The sequence below is a fragment of the Pongo abelii genome, chromosome 6 (assembly GCF_028885655.2).
Source record: "Pongo abelii isolate AG06213 chromosome 6, NHGRI_mPonAbe1-v2.0_pri, whole genome shotgun sequence".
NCBI classification, from domain to species: Eukaryota; Metazoa; Chordata; class Mammalia; order Primates; family Hominidae; genus Pongo; species Pongo abelii.
The window spans coordinates 139,094,642-139,115,788 of record NC_071991.2 but is presented as its reverse complement, the minus strand read 5'-3'; the positions used below and the strand labels follow the sequence as shown (position 1 = coordinate 139,115,788).

The following is a 21,147-nucleotide window of genomic DNA, read 5'->3' as shown; positions in this document are numbered from 1 at the left end:
GTAAGTATAGTACTTTGTACTTTCTTTATTAGCTGGGACAATGGAATTCAAAACTAGAACAGAAAAATATTAAGTGGCTTATTAGGAAGATTTACCTGACTAAAGGCCAACAGTCTCTACAAGTTATTATTAATACTAAGAAATCAGGTTAGGAATGCTTCAAAGCTAATCTTTCCAAGATGGATGACTGTATATCCAAGAGAAGTTGGACTTCTAAGCTTATTTTAAGCAAGGACGATTTTTCATTTTCTTCTTTTGTATTTTCAACAGTGTACAGTATATGTAATAATTACTCAAAAATGCCTTCAGAACGCTGCTCATCTCCAACCCCACCCCATCAATTCCTATTTTTTTGTTTTCGTTTTTCAGGGGAAAGCACGAACACAGTCCCCCACTACAACAAATTATGCAGTCGAGTTTTCCACATTTGGGGATATCGCAGGGGTCAGCACATCCGGAGTGCAATCGATGAGCCTCACACTGGGAAAAACCACCTTCGTGATCATGATATCTTCCCTGCCAGGTAAGTATTTGAATTCCCATTTGCTGAAGGAATGGATTAACAAGTAAATATATGCATGAATACAAGCCCACATGAGTAGGGGAACAGATTGTTTTCTTTGCTCAGAAAAATAATCCTTCCTCCAAATGTGTACCAGGACAGTATGTTTACCTGCCTGCCCCTGAAATTTAATGGGTTTCTAAAATAGGTCTTACCCATCTTACCTGTTGTCATCTTATGTTAGGTGATCACCAACCAGTTACTAGGATACCCGCTGTCACTTAGAATCCTAAGTTTTCTTTACTGGTATTTCCTTATATTCCTCACTCTTGTTTCCTTTGTTTGCATTAACTGGAATTTTCTCTCTCAAGCAACCTAATCACAGAGCCTCCCAGCCTGATGCTACAAAGAGCCGCATGCTGCCAGTTTCCTTGTGGGCAGGGACCTATGTATTATAATGGTGAATATATTTATACTTGAATCCACAGAGAAGACACAGTAGACTAGTCATACCATTGTGAGTAGTACTCAGATTCTTTCTTGACCCCCCATCATCCAAAAATATACCTTTCCAGTGTGGCAGTCTTGAACTTTTCCAAATTCAGCTGCTGTTGGAGCTCTTCTGTTTTTCCCAGGGAAGGCCGGAGAACTGTATTTCTGGCCAGAGCTGCTGCAGAAGGTCTCTGTTCAGCATCAGGGTGGATCATGTTCTGAAGATATAGGACCAAGAGGAAAGAAACAGAAGCTTCACTATTGGGAAAAATCTTCCCATTCAAGCCAACTCCAACCCAGCTTCTCCTGGTGGATTTTGTAAGACATTGCTTCTGCTTTGTGCAGAGGAAAGAAATGAAAACTGAGCTCCACCTGGGGCAGGAGGATTGTCCATGTCTGGTAGCACCAGTTGTCCACACCTCTGATTTGTCTTTAATCATATTTTGGAGCTGGCTGGCTAACTAGTCTATTGCCTTAGTTTTAAAGCAGAAAAAACTAAGACTCTCGATAAAAATTATCCAAATTACTGGAATGGCCAAGACCAAAACCCAGTTTGCCCAACTCTTACTCCAGTTTACTTTCTACCACATCATGTTGCTTTTTCACTTAGTATTAATAACTCAACATGACAGTATTCCTGAAGCATTTATTTTAAGGTAGATGATGTAACCTATCATGATTTGAATATAGTAGAAAATACCTAATTATATACAGCAACTGACACTGTCATATAATGAAGAAAACACTGAACCAAATTCAGACCAAATTCAGAGCCGACTCCACCATTTGTTGTATAAACTTTGCTGAAGCTCCATTTCTCTTACCTGAAATTTGGGATAATTATATTCACTTTCTTAAACTATTTTTAGAATTTAACAAATTAATATATGTATTATCTAGTACAGGGCCAGCATTTAGGTTCTGAAATATCAACTAAATGCAAAAGTGGTTTACACATGGAAATAGGTGATTAGACTGAACAAAAGGAAGGAGGAAGAGTTTGCCTCTTTCAGGAAAGCAAAAGAAGTCAGGAAGAAGGACAGATTTGTAAATACATTTGAAGTTTGCAGGTAAACTGTGAAACTAATCTCCCACACCTGTAGTCCAGCTACTCAGGAAGCTGAGGCAGGAGGATTGCTCGAGCTCAGGAGTTCAAGGCTGCAGTAAGCTATGATTGTGCCACTGCACTCCAGTCTAGGCAACAGAATGAGACCCTGTCCCCCCCCCAAAAAAAAAAATCTAATCTCCAAGGAAATAGATATTTCTAAGGCTGTTTTGGGAATCCTAACCAATCCTGTTCCTTAAGACATGATTTAAAATCATATATACATTTTTCTTGACATGATTAAGCTTCTTGACAGTATAAGCTTTTTGTGTCTATTGCAACATAGTATCTTTCTTTTCTTGTCCCCACACTACTCAGATGTCATTAAGTAAAACATAGATTTTTAAATTGACATTCTTTTTTCTAATAGCTCAAATAATTGGTATTATCAATTATCAATAAAGTAGTCTTATACCTTCTTACATATAATAGAAATTCATTCTTTTAGTACTATCACTGTTATCACTAACAATAGTTAAAACCCTGAAGTAGGAGCTAAAGGACCAGATTTGATTTTGGAGTTAGCCAGTCATTCATTGTGACTACAGGTGTCAAGGAGCTGCTCTGAGCCATGGTTTCCTCAATTGCAGGATAAGATGCCACCTGTCTACCTTATAGCATTGTTAGAAAGGGCAAATGAAAAATGTTTGTAACAGGATTTTTAAACTAAGCATGAAAAGATTTTACAATATCTTCCGAGTTTCCTTAAGAAATTCTCGATCCACATCCCCTCTGCCGCCTTTTTTTTTTTTTTTTTTTGAGACGGAGTCTTGCTCTGTCGCCCAGGCTGGAGTGCAGTGGCCCAGTCTCGGCTCACTGCAAGCACTGTCTCCTGGGTTCAAGACATTCTTCTGCCTCAGCCACCCGAGTAGCTGAGACTACAGGCGCCTGCCACCATTCCCAGCTAATTTTTTGTATTTTTAGTAGAGACAGGGTTTCACCGTGTTAGCCAGGATGGTCTCATCTTATGACCTTGTGGTCCACCCTCCTCAGCCTCCCAGATTGCTGAGATTACAGGCGTGAGCCACCGCGCCTGGCCCCGCCCCTTATTTTTTCTGGACTTCTAGTCACGTTCCTTTTTCTGTTAGTGACACTACCAGCATCTCTATTTTTCTTTGCCCAACTACTTGCCATCGCATTAAAAAAATAGATATTGCATCTTCTGTTCATCTCGTAAGAGATATCACCTTGAGCAGACTGGAAAAGCTTTCTGAGAGCTCCTGAGGAACATCCGGAAAGTTACCCTTGCGGATATGGTGCCATGCAGCACCATTGGTGGGCAATGACTCTGCTCCTGCAGCCACTGCAATTGTTAATCCCAAGGCAAATATGTCTGCTTTGGGAAGGTGCCGGTAATCCTTCAAAACAGAAGACAGGAAGGCCAGTTACTATGCCAAGCAGAGTGAGTCTAGATTAAAATATAACTAGTAGGAAAGGTTCATTCGAGTGCATATAAGGTCTAAACAAACACGATGGCCAAAGGTACATTCACTGTAGTTAGTGATTTCTAGAGAAGAGAGAATATAAATCTACCTGATTAACACTGCTGTGCCTTGAGGAGTCCAAGGCAGAAACTTACTGCCATTTTGCTGTCAGGCTCAGAAAGGCTTGCTACATAACTTGGCTGATCACAGGAAGGAAATACTCATTTTTATCTGATTATCACCCAGGAAGAAGTTATATCCTTCCTAGGCCTGACTCAACAGACATTGGAGAAGATGGGCAATGACTAAACGTCATTTCAATAACCAAAACTAGTGGTGCTATCAGAACGATAATGGCATGATAAAGATGATTGGACCAATATGGGCTTGAGGAAAAGGCTTCTTTCTTAGTAGGCAATCCATGAGGTTAGGAAGTCTAAGAAATATTGGAAACAGTAAAGGGCATTTAGAAAGAATAGTCTGAATACTGATTCATCCTTGATTGAGCCAGCTTTCCTCACTTTTTTGGAAGAGTTTCTCTCCTATCTTTGGTCTCCATTCTGAATGGGAAGAGAGGTACTATAATGATAAATATACAGTTTTAATGTTTTGCACTGAGATCCTCCATTTGAGAGTCAAAGGTGCAACGGATCATAAAATACCCTCCATTTCCCTAATCTATACCTCTTGCAAAATCTCATTAGCCAGGAAGCGACTATCTCCTTCTTCCACTTTGGGTTTGTTTATTGATGTTGCGTGGCCCAGGTCACCTAAAAAAAGATAGGAAAAAGGAAAAAAGAATAAAATCAAACAAAAGAGCTTTAAAAGCATGTCTTTCTTAAAATGAATAAATTGAGTCATCAGTATAAATTTTATAGGATAATGGTAACTGGTAAGGCTATAAGGCAGACTAACCAATTTTATACATCACATTGGCAGAGAGAAACCAATCAGCTTCATTTTCAACTTCTTCTATGACTCCAGAGGATTCACTTTGCATCTTGTGACAAATGAAGATATTACCTGGAAAAAAAAAAAAAAGACAGGATAGATGTAAGTAATGATTTCTAAGCTTTTTCCTCTCAAAGATTCATTTCTGTATTTGACAATTCAGCTTCTCTCCTTTCTTCTTTTGTGTGGACATAGCAAGACTACTAAGGTTTTTTTTTTTCTATGAAATCTCACATCATTTCTGAACAGCTAGTGATTGACAATACCTATTTAAGTTGAACTGACCTCATATATTCTCCATTCTCTGAAGGGGCTGGTATCAGAGTACTATTGTCCCCAAAATAAAAAAATAGTAAGAACTTGTCCTTGGGTTTCACATTAATGAGTGACAGTTACTCATTTCTCCTTAATCAGTGCAGAGTTAGAATGAGTATAGTCCTAGTCGTAAACACAATCAGAATGTAGCTGATATGCTGTCACTTGCCTTTGTAGTAAATTAAATACCTAATTTTACTTTTTTGGCCTTACTACTATATAGGTAAGAGTCTTTTTTTCTATGTCCGTTGGGCCTAGGGGAGAATAAAGCTATTTAACTGATTTTTTAAGAACCACAAATGGAAGAAAGGGGTTCTGCCAGCAAACACTGTCTTTGACACTTGATAGACATACAGACCTAGATTTTGATGATAGCACAGAAAGAACAAAATACGGTAGAAGTGGCAGAAGGGAAACACACTGACTAGGTTTGATGTCCAGGTGTACCATGCTAGAGTTGTGGATGTAATTAAGGCCAAGGGAAATCTGTAGAAGGATGTCCTTGAGTTTTGGCTCTTCAAAATGATTGCCAGACTTAGTGTTTTCAGATATAGCAGCTTGCAAACTCCCACCTGGGAAAGAACAACAGAGAATAGCCCCACAGTATGAGTCTTATAGATGAAAGCATAGTAAATACAATTGGCCTCCCATATCCTCAGGGGATTAGTTCCAGGACCTCCTGCAGATATCAAAGCCCCAAATGCCCAAGAGCCTTGTATAAAATGGCATAGTACTATGATCAATACATTCCTCATGAATGGCTTCAGTCCAACAAATAGATTACTTCAGTGTCGGTGCAAAGCATAATATCTGCCCCATTTATACCACAGACATGTTGGAAAGGAGAATTACAGGGCTTTCAAAGAGGAAAAGAAAATGCCAGTATCTCAGGTATCCAGTATATGGCCCCATTGATTCAAGTATGTACCAGCTAACATTTTAAAAGTTTTACCTAATTATTAACTAGAAGATCAATCAGGCATAGTCATATAGCTACTATTGGTGTCAATGATTAGCTCCATGTCAGTGTCAGGCTAGTAGTTATAGGCCATCAGTAATTTTAATTAATTGAGTCTAAGTCTAATTTCATTAGAAATAGATCATAAAATAAGAATATTTAATGACTGCCAACCCAAGGAAAATATAAAAGCTGCATATACACCTAAATCTTATTTGAGCCACAGTATTTGTACGTCAACTGTACTCGATTTATTGTTATCAATTAAATAAAAGGCCTGGATTCATATAGCTATCTGATCTTGATTTTAAGGTATTAGAATGCTTCTGAACACTTTTTTTTTTTTTTTTTTTTTTTTTGAGACAGAGTCTCACTCTGTCACCCAGGCTGGAGTACAATGGCATGGTCTTGGCTCGCTGCAACCTCCGCCTCCCGGGTTCAAGTGATTCTCCTGCCTCAGCATCCCCAGTAGCTGGGACTAAAGGTGCATGCCACCACACCTGGCTAATTTTTGTATTTTTAGTAGAGATGGGGTTTCACTCTATTTGGCCAGGCTGGTTCTCGAGCTCCTGACCCTGTGATCCGCCTGCCTCGGCCTCCCAAAGTGCTGGGATTACAGGCATGAGCCATTGTGCCCAGCCTCTGAACACTATTAATTAGTGTTCATTGGCAGGTTCTTCAAATTATAGAGACCTAGCTCTAACTGGCAGTTACAAAGACCATAGCTCCACTCATTGAGCTCTGAGATAGTCATGGAATTTGAGGGAATTCATATTTAAATGCATTCTGTGTAAAATTGAATTTAAAGAATTATTTTAGCATGACATGTAAGTTCAGAAAGGAGAAAAATTTAGCTCCTTTCGGAAACACAAGGAGGGCTACAGTAAAGTTTTTTATTTTTTGCAAGTCTTCTTAGAATTTATACACTATATATGACTTATTAATTAGAAAGAATAAGTAAGGAAAGAGAGCATTTTGGAGCTTGTTAAAAATGAAGTCACTCGACTAGATGCGGTGGCTCACGCCTGTAATCCCAGCACTTTGGGAGGCCGAGGCGGGTGGATCACCCAAGGTTGGGAGTTCAAGACCAGCATGACCAACATGGAGAAACCCCGCCTCTATTAAAAAAAAAAAATACAAAAAATTAGCCATGCATGGTGGCGGGTGTCTGTAATCCCAGCTACTCGGGAGACTGAGGCAGGAGAATTGCTTGAACCCAGGAGGTGGAGGTTGCGGTGAGCCGAGATCGCACCATTGCACTCCAGCCTAGGCAACAAGAGCAAAACTCCATCTCAAAAAAAAAAAAAAAAAAAAAAAAAATGAAGTCACTCCAAGACAAAGTGTGTAGGTGAGGTCATGAGGTGCTACCAACAAGGAAGAGGGCTGCAGCCACCAAAGCTCTGGTTTCTCTACCAGCCTGGATGTTGCTTAAGGGGAGGGAGCACATCTAACTCATCTTTACTTGCCCAAGGTCTAGCATGGAATAAATATTTTCTGAACTGAATGATTATCCTGACAACAGAAGGGCAAGAAAGAATAAGTCGAGGACCCCTTTAAGAGGAATAGAAGCTCTGTACTTCCAAGCAAGACTATAATATATAGTATAGACTTTTTGGGTATGTCTGCTATCCGTGGAATGAACTATGAGGAGGAGGGAAAGTTTATTTCTGAAGGCTTATAAAGTTCATCTCCCTCTTCGTAGATATTCATCTATATACTACTTACCATTGCAGTATTCATTCTGAATGATCATGTGGTCATCTTCTGCCCATGAGGAATAGTAACGTACCACATGGGGGTGATGCCCAAGCACCGCGTGAGCATAAACTTCATGCAAAGCCGAATTCCTACGAGACAGAAAAGCATTGAGGAATAAAAACATCAATCAAGATAACGTACACAAAAATGTTTCTTAAAAATATGAGGCTTTATTAGCAATGGCAGAATATTTATTGAGAGCTCACTGCTTGCTTACTATTTTGTCTCATTGAATCTTAATAATCATTTGGTAATATACAGTGGAAAGGATGAAGGCTCTTGAAAGTAAGTGGCCCAAAGTCGAACTGGTAATAGTAGACTTAAGAGCAGAACTTTGGTCAGCCTGGTGCCAAAGTCCATTGTTTTTTTATTTTAACATGGCATATGTAAAGAGGAGCTTTAAGTGGTTATGCCTCAATGGCAGATGTACGTCAGGTCTTCATTTCATCCTATCACAATCAAAACATTTTAATGGGCTTAACGAGAAGGCCACTGTACACCAGATTGTGGATATTGCAATGGGCCTTCGATTCATCTCTATAAGGGCTAGGCAGTCATTAGAGTGAATGTTAGCCTCAGCCAATATGATATCTCACAGGAATAGCCTTGGGGAGAGATATTCCTTATGGAATAGAAAATCCCAACACAAATTAAGCAAAATAGAGTACTCGATGAATCTCAGTATAAAAATGAAGAACTAGCCAGGTGTGGTGGCACATGCCTATAGGCCCAGCTACTTGGGAGGCTAAGGCAGGAGAATCACTTCAACCTGGGAGGCGGAGGTTGCAGTGAGCCAAGATGGTGCCACTGCATTCCAGCCTGGGCAACAGAGCTAGATTCTATCTCAAAAAAAAAAAAAAAAAAAGGAATTCTAAAACCTGTATAAAACCTGTAATTCTAGATTCTGCATGTTAAGTATATCCTCACAGTTCATAAAAAGCCTTGGCTGATCTGAAAATATGTGTTTTCCTTGTGATTAAGGAAGAACTTTTGAACAGTTCTGGGAATCAAACAAACTTATTTTCCCTTGCATGTAGTCTCTGAAACTTTACTATTGAATTCATTGTTAACGTAAAGTAAAGATAAACCAGTGAGTTTATAATAACTTTCTATTTGGTAATATTTCTAATAAATGAAACAGACACCAGAGGACAATTCCACAAATCTATTCATTTTTTAAAAAGAAAGACCAGCAGTAGAAAGTAAAAGCCACAAAAAAACAAAACAAAACAAAAACAAAACACCACATCATGATTGGCCAGGTGCAGTGGCTCATGCCTGTAATCCCAGCACTTGGGGAGGCCAAGGCAGGCAGATCACAAGGTCAAGAGATCGAGACTATCCTGGCCAACATGATGAAACCCTGTCTCTACTAAAAATATAAAAATTAGCCAGGTGTGGTGGTGTGCGCTTGTAGTCCCAGCTACTCAGGAGGCTGAAGCAAGAGAATCACTTGAACCCAGGAGGTGGAAATTGCAGTGAGCCAAGATCACACCACTGCACTCTACCTGGTGACAGAAAACAAACAAACAAACAAAAACACATCATGATCTAAAATGATCATGTTATATTTTAGGAAGTAACATCTCTGAGCTGGAAAACTCAGAAAGGTTATGAATATGAGACAACATATAACGTGGGGTGATTTTAAAACAAATGATTTTTAGTGACATCGGTGCTTTAATTTAAAATAATTTGACAAGAAACAGCTCTCCAAATCTAAGTTTATACTTTTAGTGCATTTCTAAGGTACTCACTCATTTGATAATTCTGCAAAAGTTTTCATAGAGCGCTTTATTGCATAAACACATCCATCCAGCCTCTTAATGCACTTGTAGACTGTACCAAATTCGCCAACCCCAATTTTTTCGACCTCCAAGAATTCTTTTTCATAGCGGGAAGCCATGTTGGTTTCTCGTAAAACACATCTCTAAAGTATTTTAATAAAAAGGAAATTAGAGTAATTCTACCATGTTGTAAGCAATAAAATTAAACAGTATTACAGTCCTAAGTTGCTCCAAGTTTTCAAAAAGACTTTTGACTGCAATGAATTCTACTTGGGTCAATATTCATGGTAGCAAGAATCTCCCCAACTGCTGACTATCTTCTTTGTTTTCTTTGTAACCTTCTGTACAACCCTGTACTGACAATTCTCACTTATTTTTCAATATTCTTTTCTCTATCTGGGCATACTGTTCTTTTCTACATGTTCCTAAGGGGACACAACTTCTCACACCCAGAGCTACTGTCCCTTAGTTCAAAGAATAGCTGGGACCTGGGTGGAGCAAATTAAAAGAAATGAAAGACCCCCTTTCTTTACGTGTCTCAAAGTCTGAATGCTAATGTTTCCATTTCAAGCTGAACAAGCATACTTGTTTTCTGTTTCTTTTCCCAAAAATACCAGCCTGGAAAAATGATTTTGTCAAAATTGTCAAACTTTGACAATTTTGGTTAGTTCAGACTATGTGCTCAGGTCTAGCAACCACTCCCACTACTGGCCAACTAGCAACATCACTCATTGCCCAGGTAGTAAATAACCCCAGGCCAATCTGAACTCCTTTCAGTTTTCCCATCTGTAGGATGAAGATCATGGCACCTACTCTTCAGGGTTCTTTTAAATATTACATGAGAATATTCAGTATTACATATATTATAAGTAACATATCTTAGGACAGTGTCAAGTACATAGTAAATTCTCATTAAACTATTATGACGAAAAATCTCCATAAATTTATATGAATCTAAATCCAAGCTGATTTATCTCTCAAAGTCATCTTTTCTCAGTGTCCCAATCCTGAAGAATTTTTCTCCAACTTTATGAGTTTGAAAAATCTTGGGTTTTACTACTTCCTCATTTTCAACATCTAATTCTAGTCACTTTCATCAGCAAGATCTCTTAATTTTCATAACCCTTAGCTAGTCTCAAGCTCTGTTCCCTTCTTGTCTGGATTTGCTACAGCTACCAGCCCTCTCTTCGACTCTTCTACTAGTAAGAGTTATTTTTGCAAAATGGTACCATAGAATCAGACATGCCTAATTGTTTCCCATGAGAAATTCAAACTCTTGATAAGAAAGCCTCAAGACCTTCTACCAACTGCACACTCACTACTTGACTACCTTCCCTCTAGATACCAACAAAGCCAGTATACCATCTGCATCTATCCCTGACCACTCCCCACCCACCATACCCCTCTTACACATGAGCTCTGTTCTCCTGCCTTGATAGCATTAAAAGTTATTTACTTCCTTAGCCTAAAATTATCTTAATATACAATCTCTTCCTACCCAAGCCCTATTTCATAGAAGTATTTACTAACCCCTTCTAGATTTTAAATATATACACGCATATGTATATTCACATTGCACATATGTACATACACATACACAAATACACATATCTCATAGCTTCTAATTTACGTATAGATTGTTTTGAAATTTCAAAGGTTTTAACTCCTGTTTGGGCAGATGTTTTTCCTTAAAGGGTCTAACTAAATACAATGCTTTGCACTTATTTAATGTTCAATAAATATTAGAATTTCTATCTGAAATCAAGAGATAAATTATAAAATAAGTGAGGAATAAAATCCAAAAGTAAAATAATGGAGGCATAAGTCAGAAACATTTGCATATGAAGGAACGCCTGTGCCAGTGGCCTTCTTTTCTGTGATGTTTACAATAGCCAAGTGCTAACATTTTAACATATTAACATATTTATGTACGCAAATGAAACTTGCTTCAGAAAACTTTAAAAATTTAAAGGAAAAACAAATACTAAGTTTCCGCCATTCAAAAATGTTGAAATAGCAGTGGTTATAGCTCCATTTCATTCTCCCTGTGATTAATGTGCAATAGATAGTTATGGTCATTCAGCGTATAAATTTTGATTCTTTTGCACACTAAACATTAAACATACGCATGTTTTCAAGGTGTTATAAACATCTTAATGGCAATTTAATATTTCACTGACTTAAAACTGTAATTAGCTTAGCCATTTTTTCTATTATCAGGCATTTGGTCTCCCCCCTTTTTTGCTGTTACAATAAACATCTCTAGGGATAATGTTTACAGTATTACTTTCTTAGGTTAGATTATCAAATGAGGGATAGATCAAAGATTGTGAACATTATAAAATCAAATATTGATACATTTAAGAGCTAAAATTTTACATATAAATCTCTGGCTCTATGCCACTTTTTTCCATTATCTTTTTCTTTTTTGAGACCAAAAATATCTTAATTTTCCCTTCACTTCTCTACCCCATGAGTATAGAATTTTTCTCCAGATTAAAGATAGTAGCAGAAATATTTAATTTTAAAATACTCTAAAGTAATGATTCAGCATATACATATCAGACACTGCCTGGCAAAGTTACAACTAGCTGAGAACACAGACCCTGACTAGGGTCCAGATAAATTCAGCTGCAAAGCACATTTACAAAGCTAGCGTGTGAGATGGGGTGAGGTGGGGAGTGGAGGAGAGAAGGAGAGTAGGAGAAAGGAGGGGAGGAGGGGAGATGGGGAAGAGAGGGCAGAAGGAGAAGGGCAGAAGGAGAGGGTAGAAGAAGGGGAGGGAGGGTGCAGGGTGAAGGAGAGGAGGGGAGGGTGAGGAAGGAGAAAAGGGAGGGTAGGGAAGAAGGGAGGAGGGAGGAGAGAGAGGGAGAAGGGGAGGGGAAGAAGAGAGAGAATAGGATAAACTGCCTATATTGTGGCAGCTGGGACAAAGAACTTACCTTGGCAGGCAGCCCTCCCTTGCCTTCCTCTGGACCAGCTTCCTCACTTAAAAAAGAAAAAAAAAGTTTATCAACCTATAATTAATATTTATTGAGGCTGTACTATGCTAGGTTCTAGGGATGTAAGAGTAAATAAGACAATTCATTTCTCTTCGGTTTATATGTGGAGGCAGGGATAACCAGGAAATTTCGATACAAGAACCTAGAACTGGATAAGATAACAACGATACCATGGACAGCACTCAATTATTTCAAGAGTGAAAAGCTTTCCCAGAAGAGAGAATATATAAACCAAGATTCTGGGAATGAGTAGGAACTAGCTAAGGGAAAAGAGTGAGGTTTTCAGCAGGTAAAACACCATGTGCTGGAGCAAGAGAGCACAGAACATATGTGCAACTGTTAAATGGGTATCATTATCCCCAAACTAGGAAAGCAAGACAGAGAGAGGTTAAATAACTCTAGGTCAAACAATTAGCAAGTGGCAGAACTGGGACTTGGAGCCACGTCAGACGCCAAAGCATTTGCTCCTCACTACCACACCACACTCTCCTTCCAACACCCACCCCTCCCCCAGAACCTGGCTTTGTAATAGGTTCACAGGTAGACTACAAGTAGGGCAGAATCTGCTCTAACCTGGGATGAGATATTTTCAATTACTCTTCAGTAAGCTAAGTGACCAGCAGACATCCTCTTTGCCATGCATACTTGTATTCTGGATCCTTAAGCAAGATTTCAACTAGCTATAGATTTTTCTTTTGGAGAAACACAAGGTAGAAATGGCAAATGGAAGGCACTGCATTCATGGAAATAAATCGATGCTTGGTATTTGTGATTTAGTACCACATTGTAATACTTTATGAAGTGTTTATAAATTATAAAAATAAGGAAAAATACTCTCTTAGAAGCACCAAATGACGCTACAAAAGTGTCAGGATTTCAAATTAGCTGTCTTTGTTGCTGGCTTTGGTGAGAGTGTAATGATTTACAGAGACTCCTAAAGAACTAAAACCAATCGAATTCTTGGTAGCCAAAGTAGGTGGGTGGACTTGTGCTGAAGTCCTGTTTATTTAAGTAAGAAGGAGATAGTGTTGAGAGAACCTATTCTGGTCAAAGACTGATTAACACATACTCATTGATTCCAAAGAAACAACTTGACATAGCACATTAAATGCTCTGCAAAGTTTACATTGTTAGCTGTCCATTTATTTTGCTGAGTACATATGAACATAAATGACCGCCCCACTTTGGAGGCGATTCCATTCTATAAAAAAGCCTTGAAGAGACATAGTAATGTTCCTGAGTAGTATGTACAATCCTTATTTGGATGATTTCTGTCATTCAGGGCCCTTTATGGAATAGTGCAGTTTGGCTTTCTATTCTTTAGCAGCTCTGAAAGCAATGCTTTTTTGCTTCAGCCAATCTTCCATCACCCGCAGAGAAGTTCAAATCCTTGCTCTATAGCTTTCATCACTAGTCACACAAGACTCAAAGCAGCAACATACTCTTTGAAGTTTGAACTACACCTTCCCCAACTGCCAGCCTCATATTAACCAGAGGGGACCCCTTGAATGCAATTCCATAGCCCACTCAACTTCCTAATAGAAGCCAGAGACCTATTGCTTATTCTGTCTTATCTTTTTATAGAGAAAGCATCTACAGTACACATCGGAATGGAAACATGTTGGAATCTGTGATAAAGCAGGTAAAACCAGCATTGATATCTAGGGAGGGGAGAATATGTAAGCACATACATTTCATTCAAATAGAGTTCTCGTTCCTAATCTTACTTTAACACTCACTTCTTACTGCTTGACTGTAAGTAGTAGAGCACTTACAGATCTCCTCGCATTTTCCTCTTGCCACCAGATTGAAGAAATAATTTTTTATAGGACTCTGGAGTGAAGGGATTAATATTGACCAGAGCCAATGAGGTCATCTCATCCTTGAGGGGTGCAGGTGTGAGCTTCAAATGCTTAGGGCCTCTGGAAGGAAGCTTCCCTGTTGGAGAAATCGCCAACCGGCTCAGCATGCTCTGAATGAGGATGACAAAAGGCAAGTCATAATAGCATTAGTAAAGACATTCCTTATCAGTTAGCCAGTTAATATTCGAATCTAAGAATGCTTTTGCTGAAGGGGCCTTAGAGATTCTCTGGTTCCATGCGAACTGGTTGCATTGTAACTGCTCCTCTTATGAAAACTATAGAATCCCAGTCTCTACCTCTAGATATTCTGATTCATGAAGTCAACACAGGAATCTGTACTTTAGTCAAGCTCCAACCCCTTCCCCTGGGCAATTCTGTTAGCTGGCTATGAAAACCAGTTGTAGTCCTATCTCCAGTTTTTAAAGACATGGACATTAAGTTTAGACAAATAAAAATGACTCTATATTCTCAGAGCTTATGCTTTAACTTCCCCTCAATTATTCATCCAAATATTTGTTTGGTGCCTACTATGTAGCAGATGCTGGGTTAGATGCCAAGTGGTACAGAAGTGAATTCTAAATCTTAAGGAATATATAGTTCATTATTCAGCAGTTCATCAGTGTTTCAGAAATAATCACCTTGTAAGGAAAAGATTTCATAGACTATTTAAACATGAAAAAAGTTTTAAATTTCACTTAAAATAAAGCACTAACTGAGAAGTGCTTCATGAAGTGGGGTAATGAGATTGAAAATTAGTACTCTAAGCCCTTAAGATTCAGATCTTTGCAGTGGCTACAACCAGCTACCAACAAATAGGCAAATGTGCAGGACTTACCACTCCAAGTGGCATACAAGAAGAGAACATCAGCCTAAACCTAACCAGAATGAAACCAAAGGGCAAAAGGAAAAGCCAAAGAATTCCAAGGCAGAATGCTGACCTGATGTCAGGGGACAGAGGAGTAGCTGTGTTATGGATCTTCAGGAGTATGGCAGCACACACGGGGGCCACAGTATAAGCATTGCACTGTGAGGCTTTTTCTAAAAGACTTCTACAGTTCTGATCATCTCTGCCCATGATATTTTAGTGTAGAAGCAGAAGCCAGATTCCATGATTCATTAAAGAATGTGAGTCTACCAAAAATGAATATTGGATCTATTGTAAATACTAAATAAATGATTGAATAAGCAGGAATGAAGGAAGCTATAGAATATACACAGTAACCTAGCCTTTTTTTTAAGTGAAGAAAAATGATGTCATTGCCAGAGTCAAGTGTTTCTCCTATCTTGGAGTTCATAGGGCTGCTTGAAGAATCCAGGGGGCAGATAAGCCCTCATTGACAGACTCACAGCTTTCCTGTGTGTTTATCATGAAGACTGAGTATTGGTTCAAAATAAGTGAAACTATAATGATATTTCTCAGTTATCAATGTGATTTGCAAAATGAACCTAGCATTTTGTAGTAAGTCATTCTGAGAATTCGTTTTTTGTAATGCTGATTATCATATGGAAAGTAAAACACATCTATTACATATGAAACAGTGGGTAGCCACACCTGGAATGCAGCACATAGTTCTAGTTGCCACATCTCAAGGAAAATATAAGGGGCCTAGAAAATATGCAGATAAAAATTATTCGTATCAGGGAAGACAATATTAGAATTTCTAGTCAGGAAATATGAGGGCCAAGAGAATTTGTGAGTGCCACTTATGATGTAGGGAAGGATATTAATTATGTTAATATAGTCGTTATTGCTGGAATAGTAGAATTATGAGTAATCCTTTCAAAATCTCAAATAACAGTTTGAGATAAGACATATGAAAAGAACTTCTGCTTGGAAGTAGAGCAATTTGAAAATTTATTGAAAGATGACACAGGTTGAAAGTATAAATGTGCTCCAGAGAAGGCAAATAATTCCATAAGGAATAGCTCTAGCACAGATGATTGAGGGAGATAAGTGAAATTTGGGGGATAGCTACTTGACTTATGAAGATGGTGAGAAGAGAAGGCAACCTCTCACAAAAATACAAACATAGTATCTTGGGACAGAGAAGGATTTTAAAGGCCCAGTCAACATGATTAGTCCCCTGATGCTTGAATCCTGATACTATTGGGATGTTTGGATGTTTTAAAGGCCTAGTCAATATGATTAGTCCCCTGATGCTTGAATCCTGGTATCATTTGGATATCATGTTGAAATATAATCCCCAGTGCTGGAGGTAGGGCCTGGTGGGTGGCATTTGGATTACAGAGGTGGATTCCTTGGTGCCATCCTCATGGTAATGAACCAGTTCTCACTTTGTTAGTTCACGCCAGATCTGGTTGTTTAAAATGAGCCTGACACTTCCTTCCTGTCTTGCTTCCACTGTCTCACTTTTTCTCTCACCGTGTAACAAGCTGCCTTGTTTCTGTCCACCTTCTGCCATGATTGTCAACTTCCTGAGGCCCTCACCAGAAGCAGATACAAGCAATATGCTTACTGTACAGCCTGCAGAACTGTAAGCCAAATAAACCTCTTTTCTTTATAATTTACCCAGTCTCAGGTATTCCTTTGTAGCAAGGCAAACAGACTAACAAATCCCTTCTGCCGTATTCCTACCAAGCGGTCATCAGTGAGTGTTCTATGCTTTTAGCCACAGGGAGCATACACCTCCTAAGCATGCTCTTCTATCTCTAGATGATTCTGTCAGGAAGTCCTTACAGTGAACTGAATTTCACATGATTTTTGGTTCCATCCGTTGGACAGGACTGACTAAGCCAATCCTCCTTTCCCATGCAGCTTTGTCTTCTGCGTAACAATGATCAGCCGTCAAGCCTCTTTCCTCTAACACAAACTATGTTTTCATAAAGTATGTACTTTCCCAGTTGCATTTCAGTTTTGCTCCCAAGCCCTGTTCTCTGCCTCTCCCTTAAATGCATTATCTAAGATTTCTAACTGGGCCACTTCTCTCCTTACTCTGGCACTCAGGCTATGTGACCTTATGTGACCCTTATGTGACCCATGGCCTCAACTACTTCCTAAATGCTGTAGATATCCAAATACGGATTTCCAATTTTCATTGTTTTCTTGTGCCCCATACCCAGTTATCCAACTTTTTGTACCACATCTCTGCTTTTCTCCAAACCCATATATCCCTTAGTGTCATCTATCTTGATTCGGTCTACTGAACCAAGCAAGAAACCTCAGTCATCAGATTGTTTTCATTTTCCCTCAACCCCTCCCATCAAGTCATCTCTTAACTTTTCACTGTCCTAGTCCAGGCTCTTCTCTGTTCAACAGGGCTATTCTGAATACTGCTCTACCTCCAGGCTCTCTCATGCTCCATCCCATCATACATACAAAGGTCATGATTTTTCCAAAAAAATTCCTCTACTCAAAACCGTGGTAATGGCTCTCTTCAACACTCTCAGGATTAAAATCTTGATCTAGCTTCTGCCCACCTACACTGGCCTCATCTCTTGCACTCTCTCACACACAGGCCCCTGTCACACTGAATAACACACTGTTTTCCAACCGTAGCAGCTCCTTCCCCTCCATAACTTGGTGGATGCTTTTCCCTTTGCCTAGAATTCCTATTCCCCTCTTTGCCTGGCTAACTCCAAATATCCTTTAAGACATCTCTCAAACATTACTTTCTTTGGAAAGTCTTCCCTGATAGAGATTTAATTCCTAATTCCTTCTCATCGTGCTCAACCATTCCTCTAGTACACATGTTTTGAACTTTATTGTTTCATTTGTTTAATCTTTATTCATTTTGTGGGCTCTTTCTGAAGGCAGTGAATGGGTTTTGCCAGCAGAGGGTCTGCTAACACATCAAGGTGTTCAGTTAAGCTGTGAATGATCAAATGAATGTCATGTTTTCTTCTCTGTGTGTTGCGGGAAGTCAGGGACCCCAAACGGAGGAACTGGCTGAAGCCATGACAGAAGAACGTGGATTATGAAGATTTTATGGACATTTATTAGTTCCCCAAATTAATACATTTGTAATTTCTTATGCCTGTCTTTACTGCAATCGCTAAACATAAATTGTAAAGATTCCATGGACACTTATCACTTCCCCAATCAATACCCTTGTGATTTCCTATGCCTGCCTTTACTTTAATCTTTTAATCCTGTCAGCCGAGAAGGATGTATATTGTCTCAGGACCCTGTAATAATTGCGTTAACTACACAAATTGTACAGCATGTGTGTTTGAGCAATATGAAATGTGGGCACCCTGAAAAAAGAACAGGATAACAGCAATTGTTCAGGGAATAAGAGAGATAACCTTAAACTCTGACCGCCGGTGAGCCGGGCAGAACAGAGCCATATTTCTCTTCTTTCAAAAGCAAATGGGAGAAATATCGCTGAATTCTTTTTCTCAGCATGGAACGTCCCTGAGAAAGAGAATGCGCACCTAGGGGCAGGTCTCTGAACTGGCCCCCCCGCAGGGCGTACCTGTCTCTTATGGTCGAGATTGCAGAGGTGAAATAAACTCCAGTCTCCCATAGTGCTCCCAGGCTTATTAGGAAGAGGAAATTCCCACCTAATAAATTTTGGTCAGACCGGTTGATCTCAAAACCCTGTCTCCTGATAAGATGTTATCAATGACAATGGTGCCCAAAAACTTCATTAGCAATTTTAATTTCGCTTCAATCCTGTGGTCCTGTGATCTCACCCTGCCTCCACTTGCCTTGTGATATTCTATTACCCTGTTAAGTACTTGATGTCTGTCACCCGCACCTATTCGCACATTCCTTCCCCTTTTGAAAATCCCTAATAAAAACTTGCTGGTTTTGTGGCTTGTGGGGCATCACAGATCCTACCAATGTGTGATGTCTCCCCCAGATGCCCAGCTTTAAAATTTCTCTCTTTTGTACTCTGTCCTTTTATTTCTCAAGCCAGCCGACGCTTAGGAAAATAGAAAAGAACCTACGTGATTATGGGGGCAGGCCCCCCGATATCTGTGTACTCTTACTCAAAGCCACATTCTCTCAGCCCATTCTCCCATGTATCAAAACTGGACCAACTTTCATTGCCCTTCCTATACCTTTCTTTCTTTCCTGATCACCGCACTGAGAATCTGTCCAGCGGGTTCTGATCACACTTATCACATAGTACCTTTTGGCATAACCCCTCTCTCTCTGCTAGACTGTAAGCTCTTTGAGGGCAGAGACTGTATTATATGCTCCTTACCTACAGGGAATTCTCAAAGAATAAATGGGTGATTAATTGGCTGGTGCTGTGACCATTGAAAAACCTAGAGATAGACATCAGAGCATATTAGTTTTTCTACAATTCAAACAAGCAACTTAGAATTTCCTGGTACACACGGTACCCACACCCAGCAGGTACTAAAGAGACCCGCTGACAGCAACTGTGCCCCAGTGAGGATCACAGATGTTATGATGATGATCTTAAGTGCCTCAAGCTGAACCAGCAGGAAGCCGAGCTAATACCAATCCTAGGACTCACACACCATGGCACCAGAGTTGATTAGAGGTAACCCTGCCCCAACTATGGCTTTAATAACATGAATGATGCAACAGGACACCAATCACAACAAGAATAAAAGAATATACTACTAGGGACTCTTGCTTATTTGCCATCCTCAGCTTATGAAGAAGTATCAACAAGTTTCCTCTTTGCTGACATATAATAGAAGAACCTCCAGGTTCTTCTATTAGACCAAGGAGGGGAGAGGAGTTGCTTCTGGGAGGAGCAGCAGCAAAGAGATATGACTATGTTCAAACAGTGAGTGTGGACATTCTTATATTAGAAAGTATTAGTAAATAATCACACAAAAATAGAGCCAGTTGGCGTAATGGAAAGAATAGACTAGGCCAAAAGATCAGATTTCTAGTCCTGTCTGTAACATTGGCTGAGCTATGAGACAGTTTCTGTCTTGGGCCCTTCATTTTCTCATATGTAAACTGCACAGCTGGGGCTCTAAATCTCAATATTCCTTCCACTTCCAATATTCTTTAACTAGGAACTTTTTTCTACCCAAGATTTGTTTGTGGCCAATAGCCAACAGTTACTGGCACCAGTGGTTTTGAGAAGACAACTGGCAAACCATTTAATTCTGTCCATTTTCTGGTAATTTTAATTTCTTCATTTTCATCAATAAATGTGTAATTGAGGATATACACAGCCTGGAGGTGACTGTCATACACAAATGAATCCACTCTATCAGCTAAACTACAGGAAAGCAGAGCTTGGCGACCTGCGTCCCTTTTTCCCCCACCCCTTACTTACTTTGGGAGTAGAGGGGCTGTCACTGGGCAGCAGCTTGCTCCTGCTGTCTGGTTGGGCTGGTGTCTCAGGACATTTGAGAGGGTGTGACACTGGAGTCCTCAAAATCTGATCTGGACTTTCTTTATCTTTTTCCGAAGATGTGTCGAGCTCATGCACGTTGCTAAGGGGAGTCCGAGGTGGTGTACCCTTTGCCTCTGAATCCTGCACTTCACCCTTCTCTGGGGTTTGGCTCAAAGCCTCCCTGCTTTTTTCTACTTTCTTCTGCTCTTCAATCTCAGTCTCCTCACAATAGGAAAAGTTTAATTTCTGCCTTAGTTCTTTGTCAATATCTTTGTCATCCATCTCAGCCAAAGAGCTTTACAACACAGACAAAAAGCTCTATCAGAAGGGAACACTGTGAACTTACAAAAGCAGGGAGGAGAAAATAACTTAACCTGCAGGTTTCACGACGGTAGCCTGAATCTCCCTCTGCCAACTAACAGCTACAAGACACGGTGTTAATTTTCTGCCTTAAGTACCACCAATCTATAAGACCTCAGCTTATCCTGATTTCCATTCTGATTAAAGAACGCTCCAGTGACTCTCGGAGCAATTAAATGCAGTTCATGTACAGAACTCTTCTGGATATGACACATAGTCTCCCTGAACCCATGTGTTACCAAATACTAGTGAGAAAATTGGATTCCTTTAATTTAGCATGGCTTTAAAAATACCCATTAGCCAATTTGGGAATAAGCTCATATTGAAAAGAAATT

The 21,147-nt window shown here is 39.5% G+C and overlaps 1 protein-coding gene, 1 long non-coding RNA gene and 1 other non-coding gene across 7 annotated transcripts in view; 1 reads left to right on the top strand and 2 right to left on the bottom strand.

The window, feature by feature from the left end:
- Window positions 1-13,960, top strand: part of LOC100448324 (uncharacterized) — a 27,573-nt gene extending 13,613 nt beyond the window's left edge. Inside the window, exons 2-5 of one of the 5 annotated variants that reach the window (XR_010140944.1) lie at window positions 370-523; window positions 874-962; window positions 4,463-4,576; window positions 13,879-13,960. This is a non-coding gene — a long non-coding RNA (uncharacterized LOC100448324). Of the gene's footprint in view, window positions 1-369; window positions 524-873; window positions 963-4,462; window positions 4,577-7,449; window positions 8,658-13,878 lie in introns of those variants that run through there. The other 4 variants (XR_010140942.1, XR_010140943.1, XR_008527276.2 and 1 more) reach the window with 4 other exon arrangements.
- WEE2 (WEE2 oocyte meiosis inhibiting kinase) overlaps window positions 1-21,147 on the bottom strand; it is a 23,910-nt gene extending 2,763 nt beyond the window's left edge. Inside the window, exons 1-10 of the mRNA XM_002818542.2 lie at window positions 20,393-21,147; window positions 14,070-14,266; window positions 12,235-12,280; window positions 9,263-9,435; window positions 7,473-7,594; window positions 5,215-5,361; window positions 4,439-4,546; window positions 4,208-4,293; window positions 3,287-3,457; window positions 1,070-1,212 (exon numbers count right to left, since the gene is read on the bottom strand). Of these exons, the coding sequence (XP_002818588.1) occupies window positions 1,070-1,212; window positions 3,287-3,457; window positions 4,208-4,293; window positions 4,439-4,546; window positions 5,215-5,361; window positions 7,473-7,594; window positions 9,263-9,435; window positions 12,235-12,280; window positions 14,070-14,266; window positions 20,393-20,734 (1,535 nt within the window). The 5' untranslated portion in view covers window positions 20,735-21,147. The remainder of the gene's footprint in view (window positions 1-1,069; window positions 1,213-3,286; window positions 3,458-4,207; window positions 4,294-4,438; window positions 4,547-5,214; window positions 5,362-7,472; window positions 7,595-9,262; window positions 9,436-12,234; window positions 12,281-14,069; window positions 14,267-20,392) is intronic.
- Window positions 367-531, bottom strand: LOC112134532 (U1 spliceosomal RNA). The gene has a single exon (XR_002915942.1). It is a non-coding gene; the product is annotated as a U1 spliceosomal RNA (small nuclear RNA).